The 13,296-nt window shown below is 40.2% G+C and overlaps 1 protein-coding gene across 2 annotated transcripts in view; it reads right to left on the bottom strand.

The window, feature by feature from the left end:
* Window positions 1–13,296, bottom strand: part of CRB1 (crumbs cell polarity complex component 1) — a 112,269-nt gene that overhangs the window by 68,803 nt on the left and 30,170 nt on the right. For both annotated transcript variants that reach the window (XM_027793355.2, XM_027793354.2), the window contains exons 2-3: window positions 7,978–8,562; window positions 1,885–2,080 (exon numbers count right to left, since the gene is read on the bottom strand). In XM_027793355.2, coding sequence (XP_027649156.1) covers window positions 1,885–2,080; window positions 7,978–8,562 — 781 coding nt within the window. The remainder of the gene's footprint in view (window positions 1–1,884; window positions 2,081–7,977; window positions 8,563–13,296) is intronic.

Consider the following 13,296-nt stretch of genomic DNA (forward strand, 5'->3'; position numbering starts at 1 on the left):
TTTTTTCTATTAGGAATGATACTCTTAGGTACTCTACCTAACATATTTTTTGGGGGGTTTTATTTGATGTTCTCACAATATGCAGAAAGCAATACGTGCAGATGTTCTTTCCTATGCAATCATAAGAGCATTGGAGGTCCTGGGAATATTTCCTATGGAAAAAAGGCTTGGAGCATGCAGAGGCATCTTCTGTGCCTATGCACACCAGGTTTTGTAAGTCCATCTAAGGCACCTCTGTAAGTTACTGAGTTTAAATAAGAAATGTTCAATAATGTGAAGCACTTTTTTTAAGAGGTCAAGTTCTACTTTATTGCATTCATGAAATATCATTGGAAGATCAGTCTGGAATTTGGGGGAGAATTTGATTCAGTATTTGTATTTATGGCTTTTAATGTTAAATCTGCCACCTCACACGTTTCTGTGAGAGCTGGTGGCACACAAAAAAGACTCAGCTGTACTGTAACATTAGTCAGAAAAGGAAAACTACTGTTTAAAGACTACAGTTCTTCATTTAACCCCAAAAATACACAAAAGAAAGGAAACTGCTAGACACCCTTCTGTTTTGAATTGCTTTGTTGTCAAACCTTTTTCATCATGTAACGAATGTGGTAAGAGCTTCAATCATTCTGCAGATATCCTGCAGTATTACAAGCCAATTAAAATTGCTCTTACATGTATCTCAGCTTTAGCAGCTAGAAGAAAAATGAGTAGGATTAAGACTGGCCTGAATGAGCATCCCAGTTGCTCACCTCATGTGTGTGTTCTCAAAAGGCATGCAGGTTACTAAATGGGTCTGCTGTGAACTAGTCAGGTGCAAGGTGACCTCCCTCTCCCTGCTGTCGTGCTTTAGCTACACTGGAAAATAGTAAATTTCTTTGTCCTATTCAGAGTCATTCAGCGCTGCTGAAAAGGAACTCTGCAAGGTTGGTGCCATGTCACCACACTGTACAAAAGTTCATTCCCAGAACATGATCTCTTCTTTCTCATTCAAAGCAAGCGTGCCTTTTGCTGATGTGACTTTTGGACTGGTTTTTGGGGCACCAAAATCTTCAGAACCACTTTATAAAATGGAAAATACACAATAGAGGACAAATCTTATACTGGTGAGAGGAGCATCTGCATGAATACACTTGTAATCCTTCAGACTGAGCTTATACTTATGTATTTTCAGTTTGGAAATCTCACGCTGAGTATGCAAAGTCGGTATTGGTGAATGAGTGCCAGAGCTCTGGCTGCCTAGGCTATGCTTGGACCTCTGTGTAGGGTTATTAACAGTAGGTGGAGAAGCTCACTTTTGTGCTGCCTTGCATTCTATTCATTTGTGGGTGGTTTTTATTTTTTTCTTTGCCCATGGACCGCAGGTTTTTTTGACTAAGGAACTGTTGTCCTATACGCCTGTAAAGTTCCTGACACATCAGCTAATGATAGCTATTACTATGGTTACTATTATTACAGTTTTCCTCTGCCTCTCTTTTCTAATGCTTCTGTCCATCGGTGTGAGCAGCTGCTGTTGGCAAATTCAATTTTATACACTGTCACATCTCTCTTGGAAACTGAAGTTTGATGAGTGTTAGAAACAGAATTAATCTCTAAATGACAGTCCTCAGGGCCAGAGGATCAACATGTAACTATAAATATAGAAAATTTACTTCTTGGTCAGTCTTTGCCATAAATATTTTGTTGTCCTATTTGCTTTGACATTGGACTTACATTCTTTAACCCTTTTTAAATTTAAACCGAAATCAGTGGAGGATCCAGGACTGAAATCCACAATTTGAAATGCAATCGGCTACCTGGCAGTGCAGGCTCTCCTAGCATTCCTGTCTGCAAACACAGGAGCTAATAGCAACTCAAATTAGCGTTACCCAGCTGTAGAAGACTTACCCGTTGGCATGGTCCATGCACTGGCCCCCATTGAGGCATGGCCAGCTGACGCACTCATCGATGTTTGTTTCACAGAGGTCACCAAGGAAGCCCGGCGCGCAGGAGCAGGCAAAGCTCCCCAGGAAGTCGTGGCAGGTCGCACCATTCAGGCACGGCTGTGAAAAGCACTCATCTATTTCCAGCTCACAGTTTGTACCTTCAAAAGCAAAGAAAACAAGCAAACCCCAGACGTAGCAAATAGTTTTGGAGATCTCAGCAAGGAATTATGTTTTAAGCATAATATTCACATAATCTTTGGGGTTTTTTTTGGGGTTTTTTTAAGCAATTGCCTATTTTTAAAAGACATTTTGTCTTTAGTGTGCATTGCAAGACTAGTTTTTTCAAGGCTTGGGAGGATTTAAAAAAGAACAAACCAGCTGCTATTCACAAGAACAGGTAGAATAACTTTTTATGTTAGCTTGCACATGGAAACAGAACAAACTAATTTTCAGATTATTCAAACCATGCTACAGTCCTATTTGTATAACACAGAAGTGACTAGTAATTTAATGATGTCAGAAGAGTCCATTTAAAGCTGCACAGTTCATTGTAATTCACTGGAAAGTTGCCAGTTTAGCTGTGCCTTTTGCTTCACTTTTTTAAAGGTTTAGCAGTGTGTAAATAAATTGGTCTATGATGCCATGTTTGCAACAGGTCAGAATCTCAGAGCTGCTCTTTAGAAATAATGGAACTAAATCAGTTCTAATATTAGTTACAGCTACTTATGATAGTCGGCAGGTTAAATGTACACTCCTTTTTTCTTATCTCTAGCACAGTCCAGGAGACACAAAGAAAATTTCTTAATGTTTTGCTGCTTCTGCTTCGATTATTTAAAGGTTTTGCATATTTATGCATTTATTTAGTATTTTGAGTAATACTAATAGTTTTACTGATACTATTAGTATTAGTAAAAACTGATAGTTTAAAAATAATTTTCACCTTCCACGTCAGTTTGTTTTAACAGCTACGGTATCAGCCACAAACCAGATGCAAAATGGCAAATTATAATGAAGAGGCCACTTTTCAGTGTACTTCTGTATTCTTTATTTGGCTTACCAAAATATTGTAAATAGTTTTCAGGGGAATTTCCTACTTGAAAAAGAATCTGTAGCCCCGAGATTGAGTTCCTTTTTTTTTTGGGGGGGGGGGGGAGGTGAAGTTTTCAGTACAAGGTGATGGGGCAGGCTTTCAAAAGATGGGAGCAGACACATTTTGATGATGGATATTATCTTGGCAATTTATTTAGGAGCTCATCTCTAATTCTTTCCTTATGCTGTTTTTGCCAGCTCTGTCCTGCTGTGAAATTTGTACATTCTAACTCAGAATTTCTTTCTCAAAACACTGAGATTGCTAATATTTAGCACTGTTGATTACTAATTTATTTTCACCCTTTTGAATGTGACAACTTTTTTTTAAAAAAAAAAAATCCATATTATGGTTAAACACTGGGAAATATCTTAAAATGCCAAAACAAAATTTGAGTATGCTAATTATAACTACTTTTCATTGTATTTAAACATTAAAATGCAAGTTCACCTTTCCAGTCATTGAGAAATATTACTGCTGTAATGATAGAGAATATATTTTTACAGTTCCTTGAGACTATGTATAGAACGCTGGACGGGTGAAGTTGCTAGTTCTGTGCCTCCAGATGAAGGTTCACTGATCTAGCTGCTACTTTTAGCAGAGCCTGCTGTGAGACCCTAGCACAGGAACGCTCTGTTATGGCTTTATGGTAATGTACATTACATCAAGATACAGTAAGCAATCCCTCTGTGGTCATTGCCCTGTGAGTTCACTGTAATTATAAACAATGTGTTTGCAGAAGTATGTCTAGTGACCGTAAATCTGCCAGAGCTTGTTAACAGCTTACTGTGAACACTAAAAATCATGTGACAAAACAAGCCCTGTTCAACTGATCCTCAGTTCAGCCAAATTCAAAACTACAGGCCTGAGAACAGCCTGACAATTAACATGAGAACATAGTGTTGTTGTTTTGGTTCATGTCTTTAATCTATCAAGCCCAGTAACCTGCCTTCGGCAACGTTGCCTCAGAAGAAAACTTCTCTCTGTATAATGCACCCAGCCAATGTGATATGCCATGCAAACGGGGGGAATTCCTTCCTAGCCTCTGCTGAGTGTGCTGTCAGGCTTTCTTATATGTGAAGAAGAGAGATGAAAAGATTAGATCTGCATTTGCACCTCAGTCTAACATTCTGTCATAAATATGCTCTATGCCAAATATCATATGCCAGAAAGGAAAAAGAGCACCAACAAGCCCTGCCACAGTTATTGCATGGGGCTATAGCATCGTGAGCAAAGGCATCCCACCCTAGAGCAGGCAGAGTATTTCAGCAGACACTGAACAGCGCAAGTGGTTTGAATTGAAAGACTGGGAAGGTGGATATAAGTGATATTTATACCTCTTGTTGTTTCTTTGAAGAGCTAAGATTATTTCTTATACTGCTTGCTTTTCAAATGAGTCCTACTGTGCGCTTCTTTGTACAGCCCCAGTCAATAAAAAGTAAATGCAGACAAGGATGAAAGAAATACAGCCAGCATTTTCAAACTTGCCTGCCTACAGATATATTGTAAAATCACCTTCTGGTCAAAGATACTACGGTTTGCAGGCTCAGTGTAGTTCCGGAAAGACCTGCAAGTTCTTAGTATGGCTGGAAATTGGTTTCCAGGTCACCTCTTCTGCCCTCATGTGCTGTAGCGCTGTGCTCGGGCATAGCAGGTAGAGAGGACTGTCCCCACGCTCCTCAATCTGTATATAGTAATCCTGGTTGCTGTCATTTGGATGGAGGGTGTCAGATAGCTATTTTCTAGGCACCAGCTTTGAAGGGCCAGGGAGAGAGCCATCAAAAATTAGACAGAGGGAAGAGCTCAGTTTCTTGGAGCAAGACTCATCCCTTTTGTGTGCAGGTCTACGCATGCACAGATGTAAGTTGTTACAGGTCTTACAATACTGCACTATGCAGGCACAATTGCAAGAGGACAGTGACGCTAAATCAAAGGTTTCAGCACTGTGAAATTATGAACTGTGACAAGCATGCTTTGGATGTATGCACCCTCTGCTAATGTTTATTTTGAAAACCCTTTGACATGTGGCCAATACTGCTGGGCTCCTCTCACGTCACAGTCTTGTGCTTAGGAATCTCAGCAGAACTGATAACCTGGGCTGAATCCTCTGCTCAGGCTTGCTGGGGCACAAGGCAAGGAGTGCTGATTTGAAACCTGAAAGCTGAGGAAGGAAACAGGCTTTCCACTTTGGGAAATGCTCTTGGATGGACAACGTTGTTTGCTATTGATACCTACAGTGATACTGTCCTGAGTTTGTTGGGAGGTGACATCTGTACATGAGGTACTTCATCCCCATGGTAGAAGCTGCTGTGCCTCTGCTTGCCTTTAAGTGCCTAAGACTTATGATGCATCTACCCTAAATATTTGCATGGTCTATCCATACTGCATGAGAACTTAAAAATCTACCAGAAATAATTTCCTTATCTTGTAGGGTTCATTCCAGATATGGTTGCATCATAGTAAAAGGTATTGCACAAAGAATTTTGCACCTATTTTGTCTGTCACTGAAATACTTTCTCCTGCTGCTGTTTTGAGTTTTGGAACTGCCACACACCCTGGATAGTTCACACTAGAATTCTCACTTGCCACGGAAGACTGTCTTCAGCTGTGTCCAGCAAGACAATTAATGTACCTAGCCGTGGGTGATAACAGGCTCTTACACTGTTCCCTGTTGGGGTGAATTAAAAGCAAGTGCAATTAGTGCAATGGAGGAAAAAATGCATTTGATTAAGGTAGCCAGCAAAACTTCAACAAACCAATTGAGCTTCATTATTTAACAGCTGTGTGACACATGTCTTGTAAATAATTTCACACATGCAGAACATTATCATAGAAACTGCAGATTTCATGCTAAATTTTCCAGTCTTTGGCTCTTGGTGCATTCTAACCTCTTCCATTTGTGTAAGAATTATGTGTGACATTTCTCAGCTATTTTAAGAAGTGCTGCAGCATACCAATCATACAAAATAGCAGTCATAGTCCATGAAACAAGTAGCAACTGCAGCCAGTAACTCAAGCATTTGGTTAACATTACTGCTGTAGATTTACTGTACGTTCTCTACCTACATATCAAGAGATATAACCTTTTTAACATCTTAGGGAAATGAGATGAAGCTGGATGACTTCCCACAGTAATTCACGGTGTCAGGCCAGGATAATAGTGGTTGGCAAGATCCCCTGACAGAGTAAATGAGAGTTTTTATTACCAGTGGGCCACCTCAGGGCTCTCATCCAGTAATCCCTCTGACTTGTGCATTTAGCACAACTCACAACAAGGTGCAGAAAAGAACAAAAAAAAATGCTTCTGATAAATCATTTTGTTAAGTAGCCTTTATAAGCTGGTGTTTTACTGCTGAAGGAACAGTCTGCTATTCCTCTATAGAATTATTACGATTAGTCTCTGCTCCTGGAAGCAGTGTCAAGGCTGTATGTCAAAACACTGCAGCCTCTTCTGTTTTGTATTTTAGACCTTTTCTCCTTTTTTGGTTCTCTCCTCATTTCTTAACTCTGCTTGTGCTGAGTGTGGAGCACTTGGTGACAGTTTGATTTTTGTTGAGAGCAGAGAGCATCAGCCTGGGAAACGGCAGAATTTTGTGATGAAAGTGGAGAGACTCCAGCAGAACAAGTTTCTTCCAGCAGTTTGTGTTGATCTAAATTTTCATTTCTTTTTGTTTGGGCTTTACTATTTTATTATGTTTTCTCTCTTTGTCTCTAAGGTATATATTCTGTCTCTTTCAAACTGAGTTCCCGGGCTATGGTATGGATCCAGGCCTGGACCCCACTAACAGTGCCAGTTAAACAAATACAGTTTCCTGAATACAACAGGAGGTCTGGGCTGAGTCTGATCATTGCAGAGTAACCATGCTGCTTGTTAATAGGTTTTTCCTTCCTTCTGCTCTTCGGCTTTCCCCCAGTTGTGTAGTTTTCTCCTCAGCTGGCCTGGGCTCAGACACCCGCTGGCAGCAGCGGGGTGGCGGGAAGGTAACAAGCTTCCTTCAAATAACATTCTCAGTGCTCATGAGGGATATTAACCAAGGGCTGGCTTCCAACAAGTGCTGTGTCAGACACAGGAAAGCTGCTTTTTACCCCTGACTTCCCCTTCTGCATGGGGATTTGGGGATGGAGCTGTAAACCACATTTCTTATTCATTTGGATCACTTGAAGCAATAGCTGTTCCCCACACACACACACTTTGCTGTATGACTTTTTTTTTTTTTTCTTTGCTTACCTGACTGGCAACCTATCACTAAAATGCCTTCCCTTTCCTCCTTTTAATAATTCAGTGTGCTATCTCTCGCAGTCCTATCCCTGAATATGGCTTTGAAATTTGAAGGGAGCTGTCTCCTGCTAGGATTATAAGCTCTCCAGTAAAGGAAGTAGGCAAGAAAAATCACACCCGTACCTTAAAAATGAAGTCACACAAAATGGGATTATAAAAAAATGAGCGGTTTAGGAACCTGATGATACTTTTCTTTCTATTTAACTTAGATAATGTTCTAGTTGGAAATGAATCCTCTGTTTCTGGGAAGGGTAGAGAGAGAAAGTTTACGTGAAATGTCTAGGTTTAAGAGTACAGTTTGTCATGATTAGCAAATCAAGCAAGTCTAATTAGGCCTAATTTTTAACTCTGTCAAACATAGATTTTGTCTGAGGACCAAAAACTATGTACAGCACTCTGAGGAGATGCATTTTGAGAATGTTTCTTTTAAAAGGAAAGATAACCTGCCCTGTGACATAGCTTGATGTTCACAAAACTGCTCTGTATTTTCTGGTAAATGTGAGATTTCTTTAATCCTTGTCTATGTGATATCAGTAGTTTACAGTGATAAGGTAACGCATAATGCACCAACAGACACTGGTGATGGTGGATGAAGGCAAGGTGGTGTGTAGGTGGAGGAGCTGAACTTGGAACATGAATTATGACGGTTCTCCATGATGCAAAGAAAAAGTTGTTCTAACGGTGCTTACCTGTGTACCCAAATGGACAGATGCAATCGTACTGTCCTATCTGGTTGAGACATGTTGCCCCATTCAGGCAGGGATCTGACACACATTCATTCACTTCCAGGTCACAGTGCTTGCCTTGGTAGCCTGGGACACAGTAGCAGGAGTATTCATCAACCCCATCCCTGCACACTGCTCCGTTGTGGCATGGTTCAGAAATGCATTCATCAAAGTCCATTTCACAGAGTGCTCCTGTGTATCCTGCACTACAGAGGCAGGTGGGCCCAGCCAGGCCGTTTTGGCAGGTGCCTCCATGTTCACAAGGGTTTGTGTCACACACGCTGATAACTATTTCACAGGTAGGTCCATTATAGCCAGCAGGGCACTTGCAAGTAAAGCTGAGGTTTCCAGCAGAGCTTAAACAGGTAGCGTTTTGGAGACAAGGGTTTGAAGAGCAAGGATCAGAGGGTTTATTGCAGAGTTCCTCCTTGCTGTCCACTGACCCGTCTGCACAATGGCAAGTATCATCTTTACGACCAGCAACACATGTAGAGTTCTTTTGGCAAGAGTTTGACAGGCACCTGGAATCATTCCTCATGCAAATTGACTCTAGAAAGGAAACACAAAAAATCCTGAGGACTTCCACAGCAGTGGGAGTAACCAAGAGTGAAAGCACAACTCAATACAACTGTACTTCAAACCCAACAGCTCCAATCGTTAGCTGTTGAGAAGAAAACAGGGCTGGTAACTGTGTGACATATTAGTAGACTAATAAATGTAAAATGAAAACAATTATGAAAATAGGAGTGGGTTGTAATTTCCTGTTCTCGCCTCTTCCAACAACCATGGCCTGGAGTGTCAGGATCACTTAACACTATATTACAAGTACAGTTGCAACAGTATTGGCGGTTGTCAGCAGATATCCAACAATATGGAATGCATTTAGGTATATTTAAGACAAATTTATTGTTTTTACTAGAGAAAGGAGTTGAACCACATTTTTCAGTTCAATACCACTTTATATTCTTTTGTGGTGGAAGTTTTTTGTATTAGATTTCAACAAAGATAAATGACTTGGTTGCAGTTATAGCTCAAGTGGTTCAAACCATCATGCACTTTGATTTTCACTTCCTGATTATAAATAGTAATTTGACAGCTGTGCAGCATTTCCACCACAGAGAATTGTCCAAACACCTGAGATTCAAAATAGCCCTCCAAGAGCCCTCCATCCTCCGAGAGGAAGGGCATGGTGAACATGGTGTAAACATGTTCCTTACTCTCCTGGAACTGATCTCCTGGCAGTAGTTGAAGGCCACTTTAGTTGCCTTGCTGCTGTAAAGAGTGGGTAACAACAACAATAGCTACTTCTCATTTCCCAATCAAGGAGTGTTACCAGCCTCGCTCATAACTCGCAGCTGAGAAACGTGATTGAGTTTAAAGCAGTGAAAGTAGTGAGAGATGTTCTTTCTAGTAAAAAAAACCCAAGAATTTTCCATGAAACTGCATAATTTTAAAAATCATGATTAATTGTCTCCGTAACAAAATAAATGGCTGTATTCGGGTAAGCACAGCATACATATGTAGGTATATACCTGCTGCCTTAAACTCCTTGTTAGGCATACTAAGCAACAGCAACAAGGTGCCAAATACTGAGTGCCTGAGGTAGGTATGTTGGCCTGGGCTGAATCCTCCCCAGTCACAGCTTCTCTGCCAACAACATCAAGTGAGCTAGACTGGAGCCTGTGCACTGGTGTCTGCTATAATCAGGTCTCCCAAATGCAGCACAGTCATAGGTGAGGAGTGCAATGGGGTTCCACTGAACACTGAATTCCTCTCACAGTATCGCGTTCAGTATGGGTCAGTGGAAATGGAGTTATCATCAGCACCCATCCTGCAATGTTTGGGAATTTTGTTACTCACATATAAACTGACTCAAGGCTGTGGAGATGGTAAGACCAAAAGGGATGATTGCAAATGGTGTGCTTGCTCTAGACCTCTATCTTGGTCTAAAGGCCAAGCTTTTGAATGTTAAGGAGAGGTTAGTGGAAGAAATCATGGAGTTGCCTCCAAATACCATGCTAGTAAAATGAAACAATGTCAGACCAAACCTCATAGACAGTGATTAATGGAGAGAAGAAAGGCAAGTAATTATTTACTGACATAAAACAATTAGAAGAGAGGGACCATATAAATACTGACCTGAAAAGCCAAATGCATGTATAGTATTTTAATTCCTACTAATCAAATTGGAAAATCTGATCTGAAGTGTAAGGAGGGTTTTGTCCAGTACGATTTTTTCTTTTGCAACTGATTTTCACTGTAAGAAATCCTCTACTGTATAGCAACCATCTGAATACTATCAGACTTCTAATGTGATTATGATGTGATGCTCCTCAAAATATGAGGGCAAAACTGTGAACAAATATTTTGCAAATTGTTAGATATTGCTTGAGAAAAAAAAATTATTTGTATCACAGGAGGGAAAAAAAGCAGTCATATCTTGGCCAAGAATCTATGAAATAAAGCTGAATGTTCCTTTTGGAGGTAAGGTAATGATTCAGAAGGGAAAGACCAGTGGGCTGGAGAATGAAAGTTGCATTAGTCCTGTAAACATCCTATTTTCTTCTTTCAGTTTATATTTTTATTTTTGAGTTTTGCTTGGAAATATGAAGGGTATGTATCTTCTACAGCAATTACTTGAAACTGAATGGCAGAACAGTGTATGTTTGTGCAAGCAGGCTGTTGTGGATGAGCTAACTTCTCCGAGAAATTCAGACCCATCTGCCAACAGTTTCTGATTTCTTCTTGGGTTTTGGAATTTCTGGAGGGAATAGAGAAGGAGATGGGGTACTGAAAGAAAGTGGCGTGTAGAGGTGCTTATGGGTAACTGGAGCTAAACCGATGCTGATAAAGTCCTGGGACAGATTCCCGTCTGGCTGGGAAAGTGAGAGGTTAGGGTTGGTCACCTGAGGATGACAACCAGCTACTGGGTGTTGCTACAGAATATAAACTGACTGTGAGGATGCATTTTCATTATGTGTATTTTAATACATAATATAATTTAATCCATTTTTTCCCAGGAAGGGGAAGTGGAGGAGGAAAGACTCAGGCGGCTTTGCCAGCCTAAGAAGGACTGTACACAGGAGCAGCAGTGCCTCTGAGAATAAAAAGCACCAACCTGAATGAACTTGATGCTCATGAACAGGTACATTGACTGAGTCAAATACCTAATACATACTTGCTTGAGCAAGCAGACTAGAGATTTCTGTAGTTACATCAATAGTAACAGTGACATCATGATTTAAAACAAACTAACAGTGGCCTTAAATATTACATAGAAATAGTTTTTTGATTGCTTACTTTTGGGTGTTGCAGGTATAAGTAAAACCTGATAAATGTTTCTGTTTGATCTATTTTTACTGTTGTGATGTTACCTTTCTCTTCCTCAACTCACCCTCATGTATGTTCTGATGTCCTAGCTTACATAATTTTTTATATTACCCATGTAGTTACTTTCTTTTCTTTAGCCTGGAAAATTACAGAGCTTATTGCAATCTGTTAATTACAGTTAAAATAAGCAAAACTGCAACTGCATTCCTTAGGAACTTTTGCATCCCATTTGTTTCTTGGAATTGCACAACTCTAAAGAGCTTTCCTTTCAGTCTGTCTACCTCCTTAAAATTCATTAAAAGTGCATGTTTGAAGAAATGTTGCCAATTGGAAGAAATTAACTATAACTATTGTACTGTGTAAACTACAAGAGGTGATGTCAATCTTTCAAATGCTTCTTAAGTAGGACCACTGTGACATGAAAAGGAATTTAGTTAATTATTACTACTTTTCCGGAGATAATTTGCATGCAACAACTCAATTTGTTGTAATGACTGGTGTGAGAGAAGCTGAAACATTTGCCAGTCTGCAGTTTTGATAGTGACATACTAGCTTTGAGCACTGGTTAAAAATCTTCATAGCTCTCTCTGAGGCAGTAACAGTGGTTGGAAAATGAAAGAAGAGGAAAGAAAGCCCTAAAAACACAGTCTGTAGTAAAGGCAAGCAATTTGTCTCCAAGGTGACACCACAATGGGAAAAACATGAAACAGAAAACCTTTCCTGGATTTTTCTAAACTAGTATCTTAATTTCAACTCCTGGCTTTCATAAAACAAATTTCTTATGCAGAAATTGCCAACAGACAATTTAATAAATCCAATACTCCCTAGAGGATGCTTTTGTCTGATTTGTACCACAAGTTTACAGCAAAGTAATAAAATCTTTTGAGTTTTATCTTCATTCTAATGTGCTGTGCCATGGTTTTTATTATTTGTATCATTCTTGAGGAACACAGGAGTTACAAAGGTCTTAACAGAAACCTAATCACTGCTGAGTTTTAGCTTACTTGTGATTTGCAGGCTAGGACCAAGAGTTTTTGTTAGGGGGGTGCTATACAGTAGTTTTTTCCCTACAGCAAAACTGAGTCTAAAAAAGGTGTTCATCAGGGTATGCAATTATCATACTGTGGTTATGAAATGGCATGCAGTTCACCAGGACATTCCCATGATTTTTTTTGAGAAAAATCATATTCCTGTATGACAGGAGTGCTTCAGAAAATCCTTAGATCCTGGACTGCTAGTTAGAGCACCATTTCTTACCTATTTGAGACCAGTTATTTATACGACCTCCCCTCCTGTCCCATGGAAACTCAGTTTCCCTGCCACTCTGGAGTGATGTGGAAGGATGGATTTGGGAACCTATTGAGAGCTATGTGGAAATGAGAGAGGAAGAAGATCATAGCTCGTGGATGCTCTGTGATGTGGCAGAGTGCGATGGTGTTTGGTGCAAAGGCTGGCTCTGAGCTGATGGCTAAAGAATATTCTTTACTATGTTTGCAGAAAGAGCTCGAAGGGATGGAAATGTTTCAGTGTTTTGGGAAGCTTGGTTTTTGGTGAGGTTGCAGAGGAATACCTGAGAAGGCCTCATGCTCTAGCTCAGATATGCAGAAGAGTCATTTTCTTTCTTAAGCAATTAAGGTCACTTCAGCAGTGACTTCTCCTGATAGAGAGTCTTAAACCGGTAACATTAGAAAAATGGAAAGAAAATGCTGATCACTTTGGATTTACACTGACTGACGCTTGGAGTAATTATCAGTCTCTTTATAAACATTGGTACATTAACCTAATTGCGAGAGGAATTGGTGCCAAGCATTACACCCCATGGTTAAAGCCTTCTGATGCAGATGGGCCGTGTGGCAGTAAATCTCTTTGCAGTGAAGCTTGCCATCTGCTGGCCAATCGTCAGTACTACCGGGAACGTGCCTACCCGCATCCTTTGCAAAAACTGCCACGAAC

This window comes from Falco peregrinus, chromosome 10 (genome assembly GCF_023634155.1).
Source record: "Falco peregrinus isolate bFalPer1 chromosome 10, bFalPer1.pri, whole genome shotgun sequence".
NCBI classification, from domain to species: domain Eukaryota; kingdom Metazoa; phylum Chordata; class Aves; order Falconiformes; family Falconidae; genus Falco; species Falco peregrinus.